We start from the raw sequence: 25,280 nt of genomic DNA, 5'->3' as shown, positions 1-25,280 counted from the left end.
ATTATAAATTTAATTGTGTAATCATTAGTTTAAATTTAATTTTTAAGTATTCGTGTTTGACCTCTAATTTTGTATATTTTTGTGTGTCGGTTATCTATTATTTATTTTAATAACTAAATCATAAAAAATTGGATTTTTATTAAAAATTTTTAATTATGCAAATTTTTAAAATGGTTATGAATAAAGTTGTGGGTACGGTTAATCTATCAATTATGAGCACAATTATGAAAATCTATAAGTATGTGATGACAATTACGAATATAAAATGATGAATATAATTACAATTATGATTATATTAAAAATTATAACTTAATTCACACACATTCATTTTTAGCCTTTTAAGTTTCTCTATAAACTCATTGTTTCGATTGTATTAATGTTCTTTCAAAACTTAAAACACTATCTCATTAGCGTTTTGAAAAATTATTGTTTATTAATTTTTTAAAAGTAAAATAGTGAATAAAATTAATTTGTCGATTATAACATGATTATTATAAGAATCTATAATTATGCGATTACGATTACAAATATAGAATTACGAATGTAAGTTACACAATTATGTTAAAAATCGTATTGTAACTGAATTGATACCCATCAATTCATTTCTAAAGTTTAAATTATACCGTAAGAGACCTCACTGATATAATCTAGCAGTTGAAATCATATATGTATTGATTCTAAAAGGCCTTAAATTCTAGTAACTATATAATTGATCATAGGTCTCGTGTTCGATTCTCATCGTGATTTATCTTTTTTACAAAAATCATGAAACTAAAATGCGGAAAAAGTCATAAGAGATTTTATCTTTTGATCCAAAGTTACTCCGTAAGAGACTTCATAAGAGTTTCCAAGCGAGTAAGCAAGAGACAGAGAGAGCTTGTAATTTGTAAAGGTAGATGAAGATGGTAGCGTGGCCAGATTGGTTACTCTGTGGTTGTGTAAGATTGTATTGTATGAAATGAAAGATGGTAGTGCAGTCGAGCTTAGCTTCGCTTTGGCCTTTGGGCGGGTACGCAAAGATCCAAAAGCATTCCTTCAACTTCTCAGAGCTTCCTTTGCTTAGGCCCCCCCACCGTCATCTCCGCTCCCTCATTCGCTTTCCAATGCCCTAATGACTCCCAAATACTCAAGATACACACTCTAATTCACTGCAAGTGCCCATGGAATTCGAAGCCTTCAACGTCGTTGAAAGCGAAGTTCTGGAATTCGAAGTCGGTTCTGGTGACGATGAGGATACTCGTCTCGACTCGCAGCATCCGGAGGAGGATTACCAGGACGATTACAATGACGTTCGTGATGATACGGTCCGTCGCTCTTCTATGACCGGTGACGATTCCGTCTCTTCCTCTGGTCGAGACCCGAATCTCGAACCCTACGAGGGAATGGAATTCGAATCCGAACAAGGCGCCCGAATTTTCTACAACTCTTACGCTCGTCGCGTCGGTTTCAGCACTCGAGTCAGCGTGTACCAGCGGTCTCGTCGCGATGGCTCTATCATTTGCCGGCAAATCGTCTGCTCGCGAGAGGGGTTTCGTCGCGGGGGCGGTGAGAGCAAATCCAGGCGGCAGAGGACCGTCACCCGAGTCGGTTGTAAGGCACAGATGACTGTCAAGAAACAAGTTTCCGGGAAATGGACTGTTACCAAACTCGTTAAGGAACACAATCATGAGCTTGTGCCGCCTGACAAAGTCCACTGCCTCCGTTCGCATAGGCACGTATCTGGGCCTGCTCGTAGCTTGATCGACACGCTTCAAGCCGCTGGGATGGGTCCGAGTGGGGTGATGTCTGTCTTAATTAAGGAATCCGGTGGTGTTAACAATGTCGGTTTTACTAAAGTCGATTGCCAAAATTACATGAGCGGCAGCAGACAGAGGACACTTGGTGCTGGGGGTCACCAGATCTTTGAGTATTTGGAAAGAATGCGGTCTGAAAGTCCTGGGTTCTTTTGTGACATTCAAGGTGACCTTGAGAACAGTTCAAGAAACATTTTTTGGGCCAACGAAAACTCTAGAATGAATTATAACTACTTCGGTGACACAGTCACATTTGATACAACATATAGAACTAATCGGTATAGGGTTCCTTTTGCCCCATTTACAGGATTAAATCACCATGGACAATCTATATTGTTTGGATGTGCTCTGCTGCTGAATGAGTCGGAGTCCTCGTTTGTTTGGCTTTTCCAAACTTGGCTTGCGGCAATGTCTGGTCGTCATCCTATCTCTATCACAACGGACCAGGATAGGGTTATATGTTCTGCCGTTGCCCAGGTATTTCCAAGGACCCGCCACCGGCTTTGCAAATGGAACGTATTTAGAGAAGCCCGAGAGAAATTGTCCCATGTATATCAGTCATACCCTGCTTTTGAAGCTGAATTCCAGAGGTGCGTTAATGTAACCGAGACAACTGAGGAGTTCGAAGCATGTTGGGAGTCCACTCTCAACAGATACCGCCTTGGAGATAATGATTGGCTTAATTCAATGTACGATCTTAGACAACAGTGGGTTCCGGTTTACCATCGTGATACTTTTTTCGGGGAGATGTCAATAACCCAATCAAGTGATAGTATGAACTCATTCTTTGATGGATACATAAATGCGTCGACAAATATGCAAGTGTTCATTAAACAGTATGAGAAGGCCATTGCTAGTCGGTATGAGAAGGAAGTAAACGCAGATCATGAGACAATAAACAGTGAACCAGTCCTAAAGACGCCTTCTCCTATGGAAAAACAAGCAGCCAACCTTTATACGAGGAAGATATTCATGAAATTTCAAGAAGAATTTGTTGAGACTCTTGCTTACCCCACAACTATTGTTGATGATACAGGGTCTGAGATTATGTATCGGGTGGCAAATTTTGGGGAAGAACACAAGGCACACTTTGTTAGATTCAACATTTTTGAAAAGCAAGCTAGATGTGGCTGTCAAATGTTTGAGTTTTCAGGTATTCTTTGCAGGCACATATTAGCAGTTTTTAGAGTAACAAACATTCTTACACTTCCCTCACTTTATATCTTAAATCGATGGACAAGAAGTGCCAAAAGTGGGGTATTATTGGATGATCGGACACTTGTGCTGCCTTATAATTCTCTTGAGTCTCCTATTGCTTTCCACAACAGTTTATCCCGTGAAACAATCAAATTTGTAGAAGAAGGGGCAGAGTCAGTATATGTGTACAATGTGGCAATGGAAGCTCTACGGGAAGCTTCCAAGAAGGTTGCTGCTGCAAAGCAGAATGGTCAAGGTGTCACGCAGAGCAATTTGGCCAATGGAAGTGATCAAGAAGTGAACAAAAGTGAAATTCAAATCAACCAGCTTTGCTCTTGCTCGGTGGTTAGTTCTTTTGTCATAAAAGATTTATGTTTGGCAAGATCTCTACAGAGCATTGTTATTTTGTTTTTGTGTTTTTTCTGTACCTTATGTTGCAGTTTTGTTCTCATCAAAATTTTATGAACCATTGTGGAAAATGAATATACACTGTAGAAGGAGAAGCTAGCAAATGTGGGTTGAAATGGCTGCTGCTATTCAAAATATGACAAAAATAGTTATAGAAGAATCAAAGGAAAAAGTCCTGAATCAAAGAGAGCCTTGGTGGTATAGTGAAGAAATACAAGAAAGAATCAAAATTAAGAAAGTTTGCTACAAGATTATGCATAAATGCTATAATGAAGAAAATCTAAAAGGCATATTTTGGCCAAGACAACATGGGATTTGAGCCAAGTGAAATGCATAAAAGACAAAACCAAAAAGATACCAGTAAATGAGGGGGTGATCAAGGATAGACGGGATGAGCATTTCTTTAGGTTATTTAATGAAGATGGAGAAACTAGTGTCAGGTTGGGTTATCTTAGTAACTCTAAAGAAGATAGGAATTATAGATTCTATTGATGTATATGTCAAAATGAAATAAATCAAGCATTGAAAAAAGATGAAGAATGGTAAAGCAGTTGGACCAGATAATATCTCAATAGAAACATGGGAATGCATGGGAGAAGAGGGCTATTTTCAGTTAATGAAATTATTTAAGGTAATCCTCAAATCAAAAAAGACATTGAATGAGTGAAGGAAGATCACTTTAGTGCCTATTTATAAGAATAGAGATATTCATAGTTGTGAAAATTATATAGGAATTAACCTAATGAGTCAACTACAAAACTTTGAGAGTGACAACAAAGATTAAGAAAAGCAACCAAGTTGTCTATAAACCAATGTAGTTTCATGTTTGGTAGCTGAACTACGGGAACTGCATGCTTATTAAGACACATAATAGGAAGCTATAGAGATAAACAAAAGATTTGCATATGATGTTTATAGATTTAGGAAAAGCTTAGATTTTGGAGAAGTCTTATGGAGGGTTTTAGAGAACAAAGGAGTTTCAGCTGCTTATATATAGACATATTGGAGCAAAAACACATCTCAAAACATGTGGAGAGATACTAAGGCTTTTCCAATTATAATTAGAGTATGTTAAGAATCTACAGTAAGCCCTTACTCCTTTGCCCAAGAAATGGATGAAATCGCTAAATATATTCAGGTTGACCTACCTTGGTGTATGCCATTTGTAGATGGCTTGGTGGATGAGACAAAATAAAGCATGAATGCTAAGCTTGAGATGTGTAGGAACACATTAGAGTCTAAGAATTTTAAGTTAAAAAAACTGAAAACCAAATATATGGAACGTAAGTTTAGTAAAAGTACAAGTTTGGATGATATTATGGTAAAACTTAAAAATCAAGTTATTTCAAGAAAAGATCAGTTTAGATATCTTGGATCAATCATCTAAAAAGATGGGGAAATTAATGAGGATGTTTCCCATGTAATTAAGACAAGATGGCCAAAATGGAATAGTGCTATATTTTATGTGATCATAAAAATTTAATTAAAGCCAAAAGGAAAATTTATGAGACAACTATATAACTAGCTTTGTTGAATGACATTAGAGTGTTAGCAATCAAGCACCAACATGTGCAAAATATGAATGTAATGGAGGTGAAAGATGTTATTATTGATTTACGGCTATACAAGAAATGATAAAATTAGAAATGTAGTTGACCATAATAAGGTAAGAGGAGTGACTCTTATTGAAGATAAGATGCATGAGACACCATTAAGATGATTTGATTATGTGGGAAGAAGACTATATAGGCTCTGTGAGGAGAGTGGATAAAATGGAACAAGTTTTTAGTAAAAGAGGTAGAGGAAGATCAAGGAGAACTTAGTAGGGGACTCTTAGATATGCTATGAGTTATAAAGCCTTATAGATGATAAAACCATAAATAGAAATGATTATTGAGCTAGAATTCATGTAGCTAATCTCACATGGTGGGATTAAGGCTTGATATGTTGTCGAATTGTGGAAAAGGCCACCTTTTGTATGGATCATCCAATTGTTGTGATCCGCAAGAAAATGCCACTCTTTACATGCTTTTGATGTCTTACCCTTTTCCATGAAAGGATATATTTCCATATCCTAATTGCTTATAGTAGAATAAGAAACTGAAAATAATCTAGGGTTGTGCAGATGACCCATAAAACCGAGAAACAGTTTGGTTCAGATTTTGTCAAAATTGATTTGGTTTTGTTTTTTGCTTTTCGGAAAACCGAGGAACTTGGTTTGGTTTCGGTTTGTAGTACTGATGAACTGAACCAAACTGAAAACTAAACCAAACTGAGGTCTAAACCAAGCAAACCCTCCCGACACAATTAAATTTCATTTTCAGAAAAACAGAAACATCATGAACTTTTATGAAGGTATTAATATAACTATGTGCTGGAATTAATTGCATCTGGGATTTGCATAGATATTTTGTCAAAGTGCAGACAAGCAAGTCAACTACATAATATATGTTGATACGAGTGTATTGATAGAATTAAATGTTCACTTTAATTGCATTCTTGATTGCTTTGTTGGTGGTCCAAAGTGCAGATAGATTTGGAAAGTCCTTTTAGCTTGTTTATGTGACAGAAAATGTAGAGGACGGGAAGTGAAGGGAGTCTCATTTCCTTGTTTGGGAGAGGGTTTCATAATGGAATCGAAGGGGAGGGGAGGGTACGTGATACCTTCTTGTCCCCTTATTTTCCTTCCATCCCAATTATTTATATTTCATGCATATTGTTTTATAAATAATCTTATTGTTTTTATATTCCATCCCTTTCCATTCTCTATCCAAACAAGGTAATCTTACGTTTATTTATATTTCATGCTGTCAGATCTCTGAATCTGACATGGTATTCTCACTGGTTCGGTGAGAATTGGGCAAGAAATTAAGGGAGACATTGAGAAGAATTGTATGGAGAAATAGAAGAACAGAGAATGAGAGAGAGAGAGAATGTTTGAGAAGGAATCTGGAATTTTTCTATTGATATCCGATGCCTTGGATAAGGCTGACTCAGGCCTTATATACTGATTACAGCAGTATAACTAATTGATTCCTTTCGTATAATGACTTTGCCATCTTCTTGAACAGTTTTGTAATAACTACTAAGGTACAACCTCTCACAGCCCTAACAAGCATGGTACAACCCTTCTTAGCCCTAGGTACATGACAATTCCCCCTCCCTTAAAAGTTTTCTTGTCCTCAAGAATTGCTGAGAAGCTGGGCACAGCCTGAGGAAACTATTTGAGGAGATTTGGTAAGTACTCTCAGGTGTTGTTATTCAGGTGGAGGTGGGACCATCTCACCAACACTTGAGTTAGGGGAGCCCCTTGCTTGTAGATAATCCTCCAGTTGACCATAGCCACTGGTTCCTCAATAGGATTGGTGTCTTTAATAAAGGGAGGTAAGGATGGGCTGGCTTGTTGTATGCCTACTGACCTCTTGAGCAGGGCACATGAAATATTGGATAAATTTGGCAATCGGCCGGCAATTGGAGTTGGTAGGCAACCTTTCCAAATCTTGCTATAACAGGGAATGGGACTTTGGGCTTAGTTTAGTGACCTACCCTTGGGAAAGAGCCTTCTGATGAGCGTGCTTTAGCCTTAAATAGACTAGATCTCCCACATTGAACTCCCTTTCACTCCTATCTGTTGAACTCTCTTTCACTCCTCCTTCTGCAAACTGTTTCATGTGATTTTGGGCAGGAGACAACTCCTTTAGTAACTGTAGGACCTGCTGCCTTTGCTGCAAGTAAGTATCCACTGCTGCTACTGTGGTTGGGCCAACGATGGCTAGTAGGAGTGGGGGTTTGTATCCATACATTGCCTCGAATTGTGACATTTTTATTGAACTGTGGTGGCAAGAGCTGTACCACCATTGGGCCAATGAGAGCCACTTGTGCTAACTTTTGGGCTGTAGGAAATAGAGGCAGCGTTGGTAGGTTTCAAGGCATTAGTTAACTATGTCCATTTGTTTATCTGTTTGGGGGGTGATAAGCAGTGAACATGTGAAGCTTAATCCCCAACGATTTCAGCAGCTCTTTCCATAGCAGGCTAGTGGACAACTTGTCCTTGTCAGATACTATATTCTGTGATATCCCATGCAACTTTACCACTTGGTCTAGGAAAATCCAGGCTACCTCTTGAGTCGTAAAGGGGTGGGAGAGACCAAGGAAGTGGGCAAACTTTGTGAATTGATCAACTACCACCAGTATGCAGTCCTTCCCCTTAGACCTGGGTAACCCTTTGATAAAGTCCATTGATATGCTACTCCACGCTTGGTCAAGGGTGGCCAATGGCTAAAGCAGCCTCAGGGTTGCTACTGTCTCATGCTTGCATCTCTTACACATCACAAGCCATTACAAATTCCATCACAAATTTCTTCATCCCAGGCTAATAGAAAATTGTGGTAGGTGTTCTACATGCCTGGATGTCCTCCTAAAGGGGATCCATGCAAGGATTGCAGGATCCTGTTTTTGAGTTGATCACACCCCCCAATTACCAGCCTGCCTCAATACCATAGTAGCCCATTAGTTAGTGTGAAGCCTTGTTTATTGGAAGGGTCAATAATCATTTGTTCTAATAGCTCCTTAGTCCACTCATCTCCTTTATAACTTGCTGTTATTTCTGTCAATGAGTGAAGGATTGAGATAAGGGGATAAGAAGCCTAAGATAATTCTAAAGATAAAGTCAAGATTATACTATTGTTTATCTCTTATGTAAATCTGTAAAATATAGACATAATATTGTAATCTATTCCCATTAGTTAGGATTGTAATATTTTCCTAGTTTTTAGGAGAAATATTAGGATGTCTCTTGTATATATATATATATATATATATATATATGCGGCAGCATACATGATAGAATACTAGTTTTGTTCTTCCTAAAACTCTCTTTTAACATTGTATCAGAGCCAACCATCTAAAGGGCTCTTTTTCTCGGCCTTCATCGTCGTTTTTTTCTGCTCTGACAGTTAGTGCCATTCCGGTTTTCTTTCTGTTCCGCTTCTTGAATGATTGCAGCCAGTTTTTTTGGCCTTCTTTCTTTACCCGATTAAGTTTCCAAGATCTTCCTAAGATGTCTGCCGTCTCCAACAATAATCCTACACCAGAAGCTGTTGACACGAGCAGCTCTTCAGAAATTCCATTCTCTGGAACCAGTAGCACGAGCAGTGGGGGAGAGTTACAAAATATTCAGGCGGCCTACCGGTTGAACGGAAGAAACTACCTAAAGTGGTCTCAACTTATTTGAACTTTTCTCAAGGGAAAAGGAAAGATAAGCCACCTCTTAGGAACCGGCCCCAAGGAAGGAGATTCCATGTTTGTTGCATGGGATGAGGAGGATTCCTTAGTGATGTCTTAGCTATGGAATTCAATGGTACCAGAGATAAGTGATACTGTGATGTTTTTAACAACCGCTAAAGATATTTGGGAGGCTGTCAACCTCACCTATTCTAAGGTGAAAGATGTAACATAGATCTATGAGGTTCGGACTAAGATTGTAGCAACTAAACAAGGGGTAAGATCTATCACTGAATACTCTAATGTGCTGCAAACTCTATGGCAAGAATTGGACCATTACCAATGCCTAAAGATGAGATGCAGTGAAGATGTAGTCCTGCATAGAAGATTTGTAGAGAAAGAAAGAACCTACGATTTCTTGGTTGGTCTTAATATGGAGTTTGATGCAGTAAGAGTTCAAATACTTGGTAAAGAGGAACTACTTTCCCTAAATGGGGTAATCTCTCTGATCAGGGCTGAAGAAGGGCGAAGAGGAGTAATGCTAGACACTGTCCCTATGGAAAGATCAGCATTAATGGCATTGAAGGGTCCTAACTGGGGTCCTCAAGAAGAAAAGAAGGCTGCCGGGGATAAGGCTGCATGCAGTAAAGATCCTCGAGATTCTCTATGGTGTACCTTTTGCAAAAAACCAATGCATACCATAGAGAGATGCTGGAAGTTTCATGGGAAACTATCTAAAGGAAGACAACTGGGAGGCCAGAATCAAGCCTATATGGCCACCAGCCAACATCAAGGAGAGCAGAAACTGACAAAACACAAGGAACAAGGAGATGGCTTGGAGTTTAACCAGGCAGAAATTGAAAAGTTAAGGAATTTTCTAAACTCCCTTGACAAGAAAGAAAAAGGTACCTGTTCTCTCGCACTTACAGGTATGTCCCCTCATTCTCTTGCCTTACATGCTTCGGGAACAACTCAATCTAACTCTTGGATCCTTGATTCTGGGGCAACGGATCATATTACCCCTTTACCCCATTGTTTCATTACCTATAGTCCTTGTTTAAGTTCTAGAAAGATAACCTTGGCCGATGGGTCCTTAACCACTGTTGCTGGCCAATGAGACATTATCCTTAATAAACATCTTACTCTTTAGGATGTTCTCCATGTCCCCAAATTGCTCACCAACCCTATTTCCATTCAAAAACTTATCCTAGACAATAATTGCAGTGCTAACTTCTCCTCCACCTTTTGTAAAATTTAGGAACAGGAGTCGAAGAAGTTGATTGGGCTTGCTAAAGCTAGGGCTGGCCTATACTACCTTGATGGATCAAGTGAGCAGGAAAACAAGGGCAAGGTGAATCTTGTGTCCTGTTTGGTGCAGTCCGATAAAAACCAAATCTCGTCACATCACCATCGTCTTGGTCATCCTTCATTTTTTATCCTTAAGAGTCATGTTTCCAGCCTTATTTAGGAGTGTTGATATTAGGGATTTTCATTGTTCTATTTGTGAATTTACTAAACATAAAAGGGTGACTTATTCTTCATCTAATAAAAGAACCTCTCTTCCATTCACTCTTATTCATGGTGATGTTTGGGGCCTTGCACCTGTTTCCAATATTTCTGGGGCAAGGTGGTTCATAACATTTGTAGATGGTTGCACTAGGGTAATGTGGTTGTTTCTTATGAAAAATAAATCTGAAGTAAGCATCATTTTTCCTAACTTCTATAACATGATTAGTACTCAATTTGGGGTGCCAATCAAGAGGCTAAGATCTGATAATGCCAAAAAAAATTTCAACCATTCCCTCACTCAATTTTATCAACAAAAAGGAATCATCCATGAATCATCTTGTCCATATACCCCTCAACAAAATGAAGTGGCCGAGAGGAAAAATGGACATCTATTGGCTGTGACTAGGGCACTACTTTTCCATCATAATGTTCCAAAAAATTATTGGGGAGAAGCTGTTTTGACTGCCACTACTCTCATCAATGGACTGCCCTCACAAACTCTCAAGTCTTATAGCCCTATTCAACTCCTAAACAAACATTTTCCTGAAAGTCATCTCTAGTGATTGGAAACCAAAGATTTTTGGGTGTGTCTCCTTTGTGCATGTTCATAACCCTCATAGAGGCAAACTAGACCCTAGAGCTCTCAAGTGCATCTTTGTGGGTTATTGCTCCACCCAAAAAGGCTATAGGTGTTATCACCCTCCTTCCAAGAAATTCTTAGTCTCCGTTGATGTCACCTTTGTGGAAAATTCTCCTCATTTTGATCAATCTTCGGATCACCAAGTCATTTCTGATAAGGAGCCATCAATGTGTCTCCCTAATATAGAGTTTTCTCCTTATTCCACATCCCTTTCGGATCTAGTTCACAAACAGACTGCATCAGACAAGATTCCAAAGGAGACCCCCCCAAGTCTTCCTCCTTTCAAGGTCTACTCCAGGCGGCAGACATTGGTTCCTAGCCCTATGCACGACTAGGAGTCCAATTCCTCTCCTGAACCTGCCAACACTACCAAACCTCTTGACAGTCCAGCGGGTACACCTTCTTTTGATTCTTCTACATCAGAACCCATTGAAGCTAAGAGTGATCCTGCATTTTCCCCTAATGACCTTGAATGGCCTATTGCCCTTAGAAAGGGAACTAGGACCTGCACACAAAACACCCCTTGCACCTGGTCCTTTCCTATTCAAAACTATCTACCTCCCACAAAGCCTTCCTAACTAGCCTTCATACCATTCCCCTTCCGCACTATTTTTCCGAAGCTGTAAAGGATGAGAACTGGCGGAATGCTATGGAAGTCGAGATGACAGCCTTGGAAAAAAATAAAACATGGGAGCTAGTTCAATTACCAAAGGGAAAACAACCGGTAGGATGCAAGTGGGTGTACACCATTAAGTACAAATCTGATGGGACCTTAGATCAGTATAAGGCAAGGCTAGTAGTTAAGAGATACACACAACTCTATGGCATTGACTACCTAGACACTTTTGCTCCTGTTGCTAAGCTAAATATAGTCCGAGTTCTCTTGTCCCTAGCTGCTACCTTAGGCTGGCCACTACTTCAATATGATGTAAAAAATGCCTTCTTATATGGGGACCTAGAAGAGGAAGTTTACATGGACCTATCACCTAGTTATAGTCCCACTACCTGAGGGCAGTTCGTGTGTCGATTAAAGAATGCCTTCTATGGTCTTAAACAATCCCCTAGGGCTTGGTTTGGCCAATTTGCTCACGTGATGCTCACTTTAGGGTATAAACAAAGTCAAGGAGACTATACCCTTTTCATTAATCACTCGGCCACAGGGGGAGTAACGGTATTACTTGTATATGTGGATAATATTGTTGTGACCAGAAATGATGAAGAAGGTATGACTAAACTCAAAGAATGCCTAATCAAGGAGTTTGAAATTAAGGAATTGGGACGATTAAAATATTTCTTGGGCATAGAAGTTGCACACTCACAAGAAGGCATCTTTATTTCTCAACAAAAGTATGTTGTGGACTTGCTAACAGAAACAGAATTGCTAGGGTGTAAGGCTGCTGAAACTCCAATTGACCCCAACCACAAGTTAGGGGAAGTTCCAAGCGATAAAGAGGTGGCTAAAGGGACCTACCAAAGGCTGGTAGGGAAGGGACCTACCAAAGGCTGGTAGGGAAGCTAATTTACCTAGCCCACACTCGGCTAGATATTGCATATGCAATGGGTGTGGTTAGCCAATTCATGCATAACCCAAAAGAATCTCACCTAAGGGCAGTCTATAGAGTCCTACATTACTTGAAGGGAACATCAAGAAAGAGAATTATGTTTAAAAAGGGACAAGGAATGACACTTGAAGCTTATACTGATGCAGATTATGCAGGATCAGTGGTGGACAAAAGATCTACATCCGGTTATTGTACTTTCCTAGGAGACAATCTTGTAACTTGGAGAAACAAGAAACAAAGTGTGGTGGCCCGGTCAAGTGCAGAGGCAGAATTTAGATCTATGGCTCTAGGTGTTTGTGAGTTGCTCTGGCTAAAGATTTTGCTAGATGACTTGAAGATCGCCTTGGTGACACCTATGAGACTCTATTGTGACAACAAGTCGGCAATAAGCATTGCTCACAATCCAGTTCAACATGATAGAACCAAGCATGTTGAAGTAGACATGCATTTTATTAAAGAAAAACTTGACAGTGGTTTAATTTGTACTCCATATATATCATCTTGTGAACAGCTTGCAGATGTTCTCACTAAAGGATTGCTCGCAGCCGAATTTCAGAGGATAACTAGCAAGCTTGGAATGGATGATATCCATTCTCAATCTTGAGAGGGAGTGTCTACAAGTGAAGGATTGAGATAAGGGGATAGGAAGCCTAAGATAATTCTAAAGATAAAGTCAAGATTATACTATTGTTTATCTCCTATGTAAATCTGTAAAATATAGAGATAATATTGTAATCTATTCCTATTAGTTAGGATTGTAATCTTTTCCTAGTTTTTAGGAGAAATATTAGGATGTCTCTTGTATATATACATGCGGCAACATACATGATAGAATACAAGTTTTATTCTTCCTAAAACTCTCTTTTAACAATTTCCTGATACCAATTAGGGATAACCGAAGTAATGGTGGCAGATGCTCCTTCTTCGAAACACCAGGACAATGCATCAGTAGCAATATTCTCCTTCCCCTTCTTGTATTGTATGATATAATCTAATCCCATGAGCTTGGTCACCTCTTTCCTTTGCAATTGCATGTGTAGTTTTGCTGCAGTAAAAATTTTAAGCTCTCATGTTCAGTCTTTATCATGAACTGATTTCCCTCTAGGTAAGAACACCATTTCTCCATAGCAGTCAACACTGCCAGCAACTCCTTATCATAAGTACTCAAACCTTGGTGCCTAGGGGCTAATGCTTGGCTAATGAAAACTAATGGTCCGCCCTCCTGCATTAAGACAGCCCCTGTTCCCATGTCACTAGTGTCAGTTTTTAGCACAAACGGTTTGTTGAAGTCTGATAAGGCCATTTCAGGAACCTCTTCCATTGCCCTTTTTAGCCATATAAAGGCTTCTTTGGCCTTGGGATTCCAATGAAAACTCTCATTCTTTAACAACTTAGTGAGTGGCCTACTAATTATCCCATAATCTTTCACAAATCTTCTATAGTAGCATGTGAATCCAAGGAATCCCCTCAGGGCTTTTATAGTGGTAGGCCTTGGCCAAGAAGTCATGGTAGCCACCTTCTTTGGATATGTGCTAACTGTTGAACTGGAGATGATATGCCCTAGGTATTCAACCTACCTTTGGGCAAAGGCACACTTTGACCTCTTAACACATAATTGGTTGAGTCTAAGAACTTCAAATGTAACCGTTAGGTGATCAATATGTTTGGAAAAAGAAGGGCTATGTACCAGGATATCATAAAAAAATACTAGGATGAAATCTTGGAGATAAGGAGCAAAGATTTGGTTCAAAAAATACTAGGATGAAATCTTGGAGGTAAGGAACATTCCAAAGATGTGGCTGGGGCATTAGTGAGGCCAAATGACATCATTGTGAACTCAAAATTCCCATGGTGTGTTCTGAATGCAGTTTTGGGTATATCCTCGGGTTTTATTCTAATTTGATGGTAACCCGATCGGAGGTCTAATTTGGAGCATATCATGGCATTCTTTAATTCATACAATAGGTCATTTATGATGGGGATAGGGAACTTGGTCATGGCGTTGAGTTGATAACATAATCGCTAAGAACCATCTTTCTTTTTAACAAGCAACACAACTGATGCAAAGTGTTGAGGCTAGGTCTGATGATGGATTTCTAAAACATTTCCTAGACTAGTTTTTCAATCTCAGTATTTTGGATTGGGGGGTATCGGTAAAATCTTATGTTGACAAGTTCGGTGTTGGGTTTGAGTGGGATGGAATTGGCAAGGGATCTTTTACGTGGTAGGGAATTGGGCTTTACAAATAAGTGCTCAAACTCAATTAACAATATGTTGAGGAGTCAAGCTCCTGTACCTTTAAGTTGGATTGAAGTTGGTTGTTGAGTGTCAACGTGAGTTCTCCTCTTGTTCCTTATTTTCCTCTGAAAACTCCCTGGCTTGAATAGAGAACAGCTGTGCCACTTGGGACAGCTTGTTCTTGAGCATCTTTTGTAACCTCTTTCCCGTTATCATCTTGCATGCGCTTGTTTCCAAGCTGCCGGTAAGGGTCATCTTCTTGCCACCCTTTTCAAAAGTCACCTCCATCTTGTTGAAATCAAAGCTTATAGGACTCACATTCTACATCCAGTCCACCCCCAATATGATGTCACATCCTCCTAACTTTAACAATCTTAAGTCAGCCTCAAATTCCTCTCCCTGCATCTCCTAACAAAGCCCAACACGTGCAGATTTGCTCATCACCTTGCTACCATTGGCCATGGTCACCAATAGGGGCTGAGTACTGCTCAGTCTACAGCCCACTCTCCTTGCTTTGCCCTCATCCAAAAAATTATGGGTACTCCCACTATCAATTAGGACCATCAATTTGCAGGTATTCTCCCTTCCACCTTGATTATCTTACTATTTGTCAACCCCCTTAGTGCATGCAGGGAGATTTCTCTGTTATACTCTATTTCAAATTCACTTTGAATTGCAGACACTTCCTCCCTTGTTTCCATTTCTTCTTCTTCCCCTTCCAACAAAAGCAGTTGTCTCTTGCACTAATGATTGGGGGAATATTTTCCCCACACCAGAAGCATAATCTGACTTGCCTCCTCTACTCCATAAGTTTTCCTCGCTGTGACTATGTGGGAGTGATGGTGGTTGGGACTGTCAAACCCCTAGAACCCTGGTTGATCTTAATGACCTCCTTGCCATACCCTTTACCTCCCTGCTATAGGGCACTAGAGCTTATCCCCCTTGCCTGCAGTCTCTGCTTTTTCATCAGGGCCTCCACTATTAATTCTTGCAACTTAACACTTTTGGCTGCTTGTTTAATCATCTTTGGCTGCAGCATCTTAACCATGGGCCTTAATTCCTCACTTAACCACTAATAAAGCTTGAGACAAAATGAGCCTCAGTTAAATGGGGATTGAAGTTTATCATTAACGATTTCAACTTTTCAAACCTTAGTTGGTAGTTCTATATTGTTCCCTCTTGTCTTAGCTTATTGAATTCCTCTACTATATCCATCATGCTCCGATCACCGAACTTTTCACACAAAACTTCCACGAATTCAGCCCATTGGTGGCCTTCTCTAACCCTTGACCAACCTTGGAACCAAGCATCCCCTACATCATTGAGATAGGCGACAGCCATGGTAACCTCCTGTTGGTCCGGTATATTGTACAAACTGAACATCCTTTCACATCTTCTTACCCACCACCTCAGGTTAAGACCATCAAACAGGAGAATCTCCATTTTAGGCAAAGGAGAACAGGACTGATTTGGGGCAGCCTGCACTTCCTGCCTCCTTTCCAAAGTGTTCTCCCCGATCACTGCTGGTTCTTCCTTGAATTCAGAGTTCCTGGAAGCTCAGTGGGTTTCCCCAATTCCCGATAATATCGGGTCCGGCCTCTCCCTAGGATGAAAATCAGGGGAAAGTCTTACTGAGTTTTGACGAGCAAACATCACCATAAAACTTTGTAGTTGCTTATGAATCTGGCTCCCCACTTCCTCTCATAGGCCTCCTATTTGGCAACTGATTTCAGTGCACATCTAAGCGATCACACCATCTTGCTTCCTCTCCAATCCTTACATTGAGTTCTCCATCTTCCGGTCTAACGAAACAATCGTTTCATGATTCTGATTGGATCCAATCTCTAATAGATCCACTCTGGTTTGTAGGACAGAGATAGTGGAGTTGAACTGCTGCAGTTGAACCTCAAAGTTCTTCATCCTTGTTCCACCTGCCATTAAGGGTTAAAATTGCAGGATGCTTCCTCGGCCAAGGAGGTGTTCTGATACCAAATTGTCAGACCTCTGAATTTGACAAGGTATTCTCACTGGTTTGGTGAGAATTGGGCAAGAAATTAAGGGAGAAATTGAGAAGAATTGTAGGGAGAAATAGAAGAACAGAGAGAGAGAATCTGAAATTTTTCTATTGATATTCGATGCCTTGGATAAGGCTGAATCAGGCCTTATATACTGATTACAGCAGTATAACTAATTGATTCCTTTTGTACAATGACCTGGCCATCTTCTAGAACAATTTTGTTATAACTACCAAGGTACGGTCCTCACAGTCCTAACAACCATGGTACAACCCTTCTTAGCCCCTAGGTACATGACACATGCTTCCCAAACAATGGAAGTTTAGCAAGCTTTACATTACTTTCTTTACCTTTTCATTCCATTCCATTATGTACTGCTTCATCCTCTACCCTCTCTGTCTCCCAAACATAGGCTTAGTTTCTTATGCTGCTCTCATGAATGGAATACATATACTTAGTTTGTTATGCTGCTCTCATGAATGGAATAATGAAGATGACATCCTTCTGTTTTAAGGCAATGCAATGATCCCTAGTGACCAGATTCTGTCACCCAAAAAATAAAAAAAAACCTGCAGAATCACTTTGCAGTGATACTATTTTGCTTTATTCTTGCTATCATCACACTTGATGATGGTGTCAATGCATGCAACTGAGGCCACAAGCTAGATTAGCTTGAAAATTTTCTTGGCAGCTTACCATAATCTTGAGACTGAATCCTGCAATGTATATCCATAAATAAAATATAAGAAACCCCCTTCAACTGCCCCTCTCACTCTCACTTCCCCTCACATCTCAGTGACTCGAGCGTACAGACTGTTACTCTGTTTTGCACAGCTTATTTACACCTTGCAGGTGAGCAATGGATGTTGTTCCCAGTCACTGGACATGAACTTGTTTATTTCTCATGGACTTGCTTATTACAGAAATCATACAAGTCTAACTTGTTTATTTCACTTGTTGTAGCTAATAGATTTAAAATGATTGTGGTTCAGTTAACTGAGAAACCAAACCAATGTGCTCATTTTCAGTTCATTTTATATGCATGTTTGGTTCGGTTCTGGTTTGAGACATATTCTAAAACCGAGTGGTTTGGTACAGTTCACTTAGGTTTGGTTGTTTTTCCAAAACCCGAAATTTGCACACCCCTAAAATAATCCATTAGGAGACTCTTCCAATTGTATCCAAGTGTCAAGCCTTTCTTAGATTGAATAATACTCAGCACTCTCTACTCTCTAGTGGCAGCTCGATTTGTGCAATCTCACAATCTTGGCATGCCCTTCAGAATAAATATGCCAAACCCTGCCCATGCAACCCAAACCCATATCGGCCTCCAATCTTCGCACTACACCACACCTCCAACCTAAGCCAAACATTTCAATAATCACCCTCCTTGATGAAATTTGCCTCTCCACCTAAATTTTGACAAGCACTTACATAGGATAACTTTATTAAATAAATGTATGTCTCAAATGACTAACCCTCCCACCTTGACTGGAACTTACATGTTCTAACCTCCACCAACTGGTATTTGAATTCTATCTTAAGCCACAGCGTGAGAAACTTTTATCAGCTCATGATAACCTATTTCTCACTAATATGGGAACCGTAAATATGACTGATAATATGCCTGGCAACTGGAGACAGAACTTATAATCAAAGCAAGCAACCCCTGCAAGAAAGATATTCTCTTCCAAGAAAAGACCCCATGGGCATACTTAAGCCAAATGTAAGGTTCAAGCTCACTTGTCAGTCAAAAACTAACTAGACCTAAAATTGGCATCTGCACATAAATTCTTTTTTTTTTTTTTTCCTACTCCCAGTTTTTGGTAATTTCTTGTTCAGTTCCAACTTGATTTTTTTGGTTCTTCCTAATAATATGTTAATATTTTATGATTCTTGTTTTCTTTCTCCTAATTGAGAAATTACTAAACGTTAAAATCTACCCTAAGAACCCAACCTGTCAATTAGACACCCTTGTGAGCTTATATCCAATTCTCCATCTGTGTGCATGTCATGTCCTAATTGAGAAGTTTGTTGCAAAAGGGGTAAAGGAAGATCAACAAAAGACATTGCGAAATACTCTTAGAGTAGCATAGGTTATAATGGGTTTACAAACAGAATGGTCATAACTCATAACTAAGAATGATTGGCAAAGTAAAATCCATGTAGCTGATCTCACCTAGGGGGATTAAAGCTTGGTATGTTATTGTTATTGTGTTGTTGTAGATCTGTGATGTTATAAGTGATAGCAAAGTTGACCCTAAACTACTTTGAAGTGATTGTTGACTGCGGATAAAAATTAGGGAGGTCTATGATTTTGTAAATGGGGGGAGTTTTATAACCCAATCCACATCAATATTATCTGGGGAGATTTTGGATATATAACTTGGCCCTAACAGTCCTAAAATTTAACTTCCAAGTGGCATGTTGTAATATCCTGCATCGAGTGATAAGAAGGACCGGAACAATTTACTTTGATGGACTTACGTGAACTTCTCAGGGGGTCACCCATCTTTGAGCTACTCTAGCTCAAGCACACTTAATCCCGGAGTTCTTTGCCAACATTCAGCCCAAAAGGTATCCAGCTGGTGTTGTTTCGTTCCTTACTCATCCTCGATATATACTACCCTTCTCTAGACTCTTGGGGTATTACATTCGCCTTCCTTGAGCACATGACGTTCTCATCATGTGACCTTACAACCGGTCCCAGATCTCCCCCCGTTGCATGGCCGATGTGGGATTCGCCTAAGGTGCCTACACGCACCACCCTTAGGGACTTAGCGTCCTCGTTGAGGTTTGTCCCACCACCGCACTCAGAGGCTCGGGGGTCGGCTCTGATACCACTTGTAACGTCTCATATCGAGCAATAGGAAGAACCAGAACAATTTAATCTGATGGACCTACGCGAACTTCCTAGGGGGTTACCCATCCTTGAGCTATCCTAGTTTAAGCACGTTTACCCCGGAATTCTTTGCCAATATTCAGTCCAAAAAATATCCAGCTGGTGTTGTTTTCTTCCTTACTTATCCTCGATATATACTACCCTTCTCTGGGTTCTTGGGGTATTACACATGTTTAGTGAGAGCCTAGGGTATTAAGAGTAGACTATAATTGGGGTGTAAAAATTTATGCCACCGGGGGCCCTATCTATTTTTGACAGTACAGAAGCAGAAATATAGAATTGGAGTACTTTTGAATTGGTGGTAGGAAAGCAAAAGAAGAAGAAAGTACTGTATTGTGAGCTCATTTAAAGATTAAAGAAGGAACAGATTGTCCCAGAAAGTTAAGAGACTCTAAAACTGCTTACTTTAAAAGGTAAAAGGTAATATTAAAAGAAAATTAAAAAAAGACAAATTTTGGCAGCCAGTCAACCTTTTTGAAATCTTTTTCATATTACTAATTTCCATTTCATTTCAGGTGAAATGGAATGTAAAGTCCTGAAACGGTGTTTGCCTCTACAATTTCTTCAAAACTCAAAACATGTTTCATTAAAAAAGGAAAAAAGTGGAAAGGTTTTAAAAATCTTACCACCTTTTCTTTTCTCGTTTCACTTTATATTATATATATTATATTATAATAATATATAATTTATCAATCAAACAATATATTATAATATTATTATAATTGTATAATAATGTGATTATATTATTAGATAATATATTTTATTAACATAATTAATTATTTGTTACATTAATAATATAATTACATTAAAAAATTAACTACAGCCGCAAAAATCAAACATTTTCAGTTTTCAGTTTTCACTTCTCCTGGCTCAAATGAAAACAACACAAATGAAGTGGAATAGAAAATCTAAAATAGAATGAAAATTTTCCACAACAATTTTAAACAGACAATTTGAATACCTACGTATTGCTCACAATTTGATATCATCAACCAATGGCTATAGAGGTTTCTAGGTTTTTGAAGTGTTACTTGTTAAAGAAATGTTTATGACACACAAGATGGGGATCTAATGAAAGTTGCAGCTGCTAAAGTGCAAGAGAATGATCAGATGTTTGATAGAAGGACATTCATTAAATCGACCTACTTCCTAATTAACCAAACCAAACATATCAATATAGTTTAAACCTTGTTTAGTTGAGGTGAGTTCTGAAACACAAATATGGTCTATGGCCTTTTGAAATTGTCTTGTACCTAGGGTTTAACGTAGGGTTTGGATTGGAAATTGGAAGAATCCGAGGGAATTAGGACTAAGAACAGAAGGATTGGAGGAAGAATTAGATAGAAAGAGGGAGATAATAGACAAAAATGAGGGAGAGTTGCAGCCAGAGTAGAGAAAGATTAGAGAGAAATCAGAGAGAAACTAGAGGGAATTTGATGAGAGAAAAAGTCTGAAATCCAATTATCAATTCAAACATAACATTCTCTAAGTGATACATCTTATTTATAGGTTGTTCCAACCTATCTAACTGAAAGGTACAACTATTCTCAGCAACCTAGAGTACACCATAGTAAATGCATGTAAACTAACTACTATTATAATGACAATTATAGCCTTGGGGATCCTTGGGGTCTTGACAGAAACTTGCTATAATGTTCAGTAGCTCTTTTGTTTTAATAAGGAAATCTTTCTTTGAAGCACGTCTATAAATTTTTTTTCCTACCAATGGCTTACTTTCTGAGGAACATCTGGTTGGGTATTATAGCACAAATGCTTAAAAAGCGACCTCTTCATCTGTCTGATTCCAGTTAAAAGTACTAGCCATTAGAGATGACAATTTACCCAAACCCAATGGGAACCTTGTCCCACCTTGAATGGGGCAGGATCAATCCTATTTGACTTTGTTCAGGGTGGAGATCAGTGTTTCTCCAAATCCTTCTAGTCAAGGTCAGGATGGGGTTCTTTTATACTCACTCCGTCCAAAAATATGCCTGAGTAGTAGATATCTACTACCCTATATGTATATCCTTAGGGCTCCACTAAGTTCTAGCCTCTTTTCTCTGCAATCCTGGTGCCAATTTTTATTTTTTATTTATAAGATCTCATTAAATCAGGTTCGGAAACAAATTGAAGGCATTGGGTAGGTTTGGGGATCCCCATTCCCTATATTGGGGGTGAGGATGACATCTGGAATTTTTGATCCCCACTGAACACAGGACGAAAGTTGGGGTATGAGGTTCAGGGACGGGGTCAGTAAAACCTGGCTCCATAAATGCATAAAGTGCAAACTCCTCAAAGTACGCATGGCCAATGTCACTCTTGGTTTACATGGGACTGGAAGGATGAAATTTATATGACTTGAATGTTAACTTACACAAGGAATTCTACTGCCAATCATAAGAAAGACCACTTATATATATATATATATATATATATCCTCCAAATGGTTCTCTGGTTTTGTCTTTTTTATTTTAAAAAGTTTGGGGACATATTGAAGAAGTTTGCTTTTAGGATTGTATTTATATGGAGTGGGAACTGGGATGTGGATTAGAAATAGTATTTTAGAGGGTTGCATCTTTCATTGACTTGGATTATCTAATTAAGCTCTACATTTGCCTGAATTATGTAGCCAATTTACTTGTGTAGCGACCGATTCCAAATTTGTTTCTTATGTGCAAGTAAAGATAGCACAGGAAATTTGATTTAAATCTCTTTGGCATGCATATCGGCTTGTTCTGCTGGTTTCCTGCGCAATTTACGGGCGGTTTTTTCGTTCCCAAAATGGGAAACTGTTTGGAAACGCAGAAACGGCGTCTCCAAGCCGTTTCCGTGCTTCAGAGTTCAGAGCATATAACTAGTGCCTAAATAGTGCCTAAAGGTGTTAAATTTTCTTTTCCTGCGCGCAGGATCAGGACAAGAAAATTGAGGAATTGACCGCTGAGTTAGGAAATGCAAGTCAGCTGTGCGAAGCATATAGGGCTAATCTGTTGGCAGTGCTGAAGAACATGGAGGAACAGAAGTTGAAGATGACTGTTAAAGTTCAGAATGTTAGACTCAATTTGAGAAGTTAAAATGAAGGGATGACGGCCATTTCATTCCCATCCTTCCTTGGTGTACATTATTACCATGGCCATGAGCTTGCCCTCTGCGGAATGTTGTTGCATATATTAGTTGTTACGTTAGTTTAGTGGCATGTATGTATTTCTAGGTCGTGATTTGATGTGAAAAAACATAAGGAAAAACTGTGTATAAGACCATATTTTCCTTCCAACCCTCCTCCTAGCACGGCAAGCAAGCGGAGAGCTTCATGCCTTAGAGATACCTTTTTAAGGGTTGTGATTTAGGGTAATCGCGTAATGTTATAGACTAATTGACATGATGTAACCATAGAGAACAACACCCTAAATTGCCTCCTCCAGCCATTTTAGCTGCATTCAGCCCATGCCTACAGTAGGTTCAAATCCTTTTCCCTATCTAGTATAACAATTTACTTATAAAATATCAAAGTTAATATCATATAAATTTTATAATATAATTAGTTAATGATACCATTATTATAATAAATACTCTTTACAACAAGTTTTAAACATCAGCTGGTCTTGAGACTTTTTATTTGCTCAGTTTCTTTATTTATCTATGGCATTTTGCTCCAATATCTTGCAAGAGAATTTGAGAAATAAAATTGATCATTTATTTAGGCAATTTCTAATTTTCTAAGAAAAGGAAAAGGAACGAAATCAGTAGTTTCTTATTTTATTTAAAACGCAAATAATGTATAGAGTCTGCATACCTTTAAGGAATATATCACTTCATGGTAGTTGATTCGGTGAAGCCCATCAAAGGTTTTGCTCCTACAACTCATAGAAGAATTGTCATGAGAGAGCCTTCCCTTCAAGATAGATAGCTCCTCATATACTTAAATCAGAATTTTGGTGCTAGATAATATATATGGAGAGTATAAATTCTAAGATTGTTGATACCTCTACTCAAGAAGGATTTTGCTCCCTATATGTACAAAGGAAGAATCCAAAAGTTGCTGGACCGTAACAACATTTACAGCAGGAGGAGAAGAACTTGAGGAAACAAGAAGAGAAGAGTGTGAAGGAAAAGAATATACAACCTTTAGTTGATAGCAGTGCCTTTGGGAAGTACCCTCTTCCAACTCTTGCCCTCAATCAGGCAACAATTATGATAGTACCAAGCAATGATAGGATTATTACTTGTGAGTTTTTGAGATACTTAAAAAGATTCTAAGAAATAGTTGGAACATGAAGAATATCAGACAAATGTAAAAGTATGAGATGGTCAAGTGAATAAGTGTAAAATAAGATATACCAACTTGTTTATATATGGAATAATGTGATGGGTAACTCGATTTTTTATGTACCAAGGTGGATCATGAATCATCTCTAAGAGAGGCAAAATAAAAAAAATATATATTTGTGAATCACTAAATCCTGTATCATTAGAAAATAGATTATCTCTAAAGAAAGAGGAACCTTCACCTCTCTTGAATATTATCTCTTGAAAAACCAACTAAATTTGATGAAGATGAAGAAAGATGATGTCAATTTTTATCAAAACCTAAAATAATATTGCAAGGCATAATATCCAAGTTTTGAATGTGCCTGACAAAACAATTTACCTCCTTTACCTCAACCATAGTTTTTGCCAAAACTATTACTTTTACCTTCTGTATTAGTAGAGAAATAAGAACACTTTCCTTTATTACCTCCTCAATTGGAGGAAAGATTTTGTACAAAATTTACGATAACTCTAGACGACATATCTAATTGGGTAATAAGATTATTAACATAGATTGTGCTTCATTCAAAATTAAAGTTTTGACGAGATGAGATATTAGAGGAACCACTAGATGATATTCAAATCCTAATCCATTTAACAGAAATCAGATCTAATCATATTTATTAACTTGATAACCAACGGCCATTAAACTATCACAGATAGACTTAATTTATATATTATAATCACTTATGCTCAAATTATTCTTTCTTTGTAACTAATTCTTCATATGTAAAATTTTGGTGTTTAATTCCTAAACAAAAGCTTGCTTGAAAATCTTTCAAAATTCAAAAGCAATGTTGCAACGGTGCTACCTTGGCTAGTTACACTTATTAATTGTGGATAGTAGGTAGCAAAGTTACTCTTAAATTTAGTTAAGTAACGAATTAATAATCAGGGACAAATTTAAGGAGCATGTGGATATTGGGTTGTCTAGAGTGGGTAGAGGGCTGAGATTGGCACGGGTGTCGTTTTTCTTATATACATTAATGTCTAGACGATTGAGATTGGCATGGGCTGAAGTCCAATCCAACTTCTCTCGAGTCCGCTTTTATTAGTAATTATCTAACTTATCAATTACAATAGAAAATAACTAATTAAAACAAAAAAATATAACGAAATGAACAACAAGTTTTATGGATCATTTCTTCACATTGGAGTTATGAATGATGATTTTTAAAATGAAAGATTTTTTGTTGAGTTAAAAGAAGTATTCTCTGATTTTAAAGAAGTTTTTATTTCCAAACCAAATGTACTACTTTCCAATTGGTTTCTGCGCTCCGCGGTACTGCGTTTCGTTTAAAGGCCAACGCGCTCCTCAGTAATATCTACACAATTTCAGGGGCAAATTCGGAACTACCGGAAGCAAAATTTCAAAAATGTTGCCGTTAGGCAAAGATGTCCGCCCTACCCGTTATATAAGCGGCCATCAGACCGTAGTGCCCCGTCGTCGGAATTCGAACTCTGAGAGAGAGCGAGAGAGAGAGAGAG

The 25,280-nt window shown here is 38.5% G+C and overlaps 1 protein-coding gene across 4 annotated transcripts; it reads left to right on the top strand.

Moving 5' to 3' along the window:
- Positions 1-854: 854 nt before the first annotated feature.
- On the top strand, positions 855-25,272 carry LOC127807385 (protein FAR1-RELATED SEQUENCE 5-like). Of its 4 annotated transcripts, none has more exons than XR_008024674.1 (3): positions 855-3,335; positions 5,929-6,051; positions 22,394-22,531. XR_008024674.1 is itself a non-coding variant. In XM_052345188.1 (3 exons), the coding sequence occupies exons 1-3, from the start codon at positions 1,161-1,163 to the stop codon at positions 22,556-22,558; spliced, it is 2,199 nt and encodes a 732-aa protein (XP_052201148.1). In that variant the 5' UTR covers positions 855-1,160; the 3' UTR covers positions 22,559-22,920. The 4 variants fall into 4 exon arrangements, 3 of the variants coding, with proteins under 3 accessions (XP_052201148.1, XP_052201147.1, XP_052201146.1); XM_052345188.1 differs by lacking the exon at positions 5,929-6,051 and having other exon boundaries at positions 855-1,959; positions 2,101-3,335; positions 22,394-22,920; XM_052345187.1 differs by lacking the exons at positions 5,929-6,051; positions 22,394-22,531 and adding an exon at positions 25,132-25,272.
- Positions 25,273-25,280: the final 8 nt, after the last annotated feature.

Source organism: Diospyros lotus, chromosome 8 (genome assembly GCF_014633365.1).
Source record: "Diospyros lotus cultivar Yz01 chromosome 8, ASM1463336v1, whole genome shotgun sequence".
NCBI lineage: Eukaryota > Viridiplantae > Streptophyta > Magnoliopsida > Ericales > Ebenaceae > Diospyros > Diospyros lotus.
This window is presented reverse-complemented; position numbering and strand designations above follow the sequence as displayed.

What these genes read in the sequence shown, in the direction of transcription:
- LOC127807385 (XM_052345186.1), top strand. Translation starts at nt 1,161, where the DNA reads ATGGAATTCGAAGCCTTCAACGTCGTTGAAAGCGAAGTTCTGGAATTC. An exon ending in AGCTTTGCTCTTGCTCGGTG is followed by an intron (nt 3,336 to 22,393) that starts GTTAGTTCTTTT and finishes TCCTGCGCGCAG; the next exon opens with GATCAGGACAAGAAAATTGA.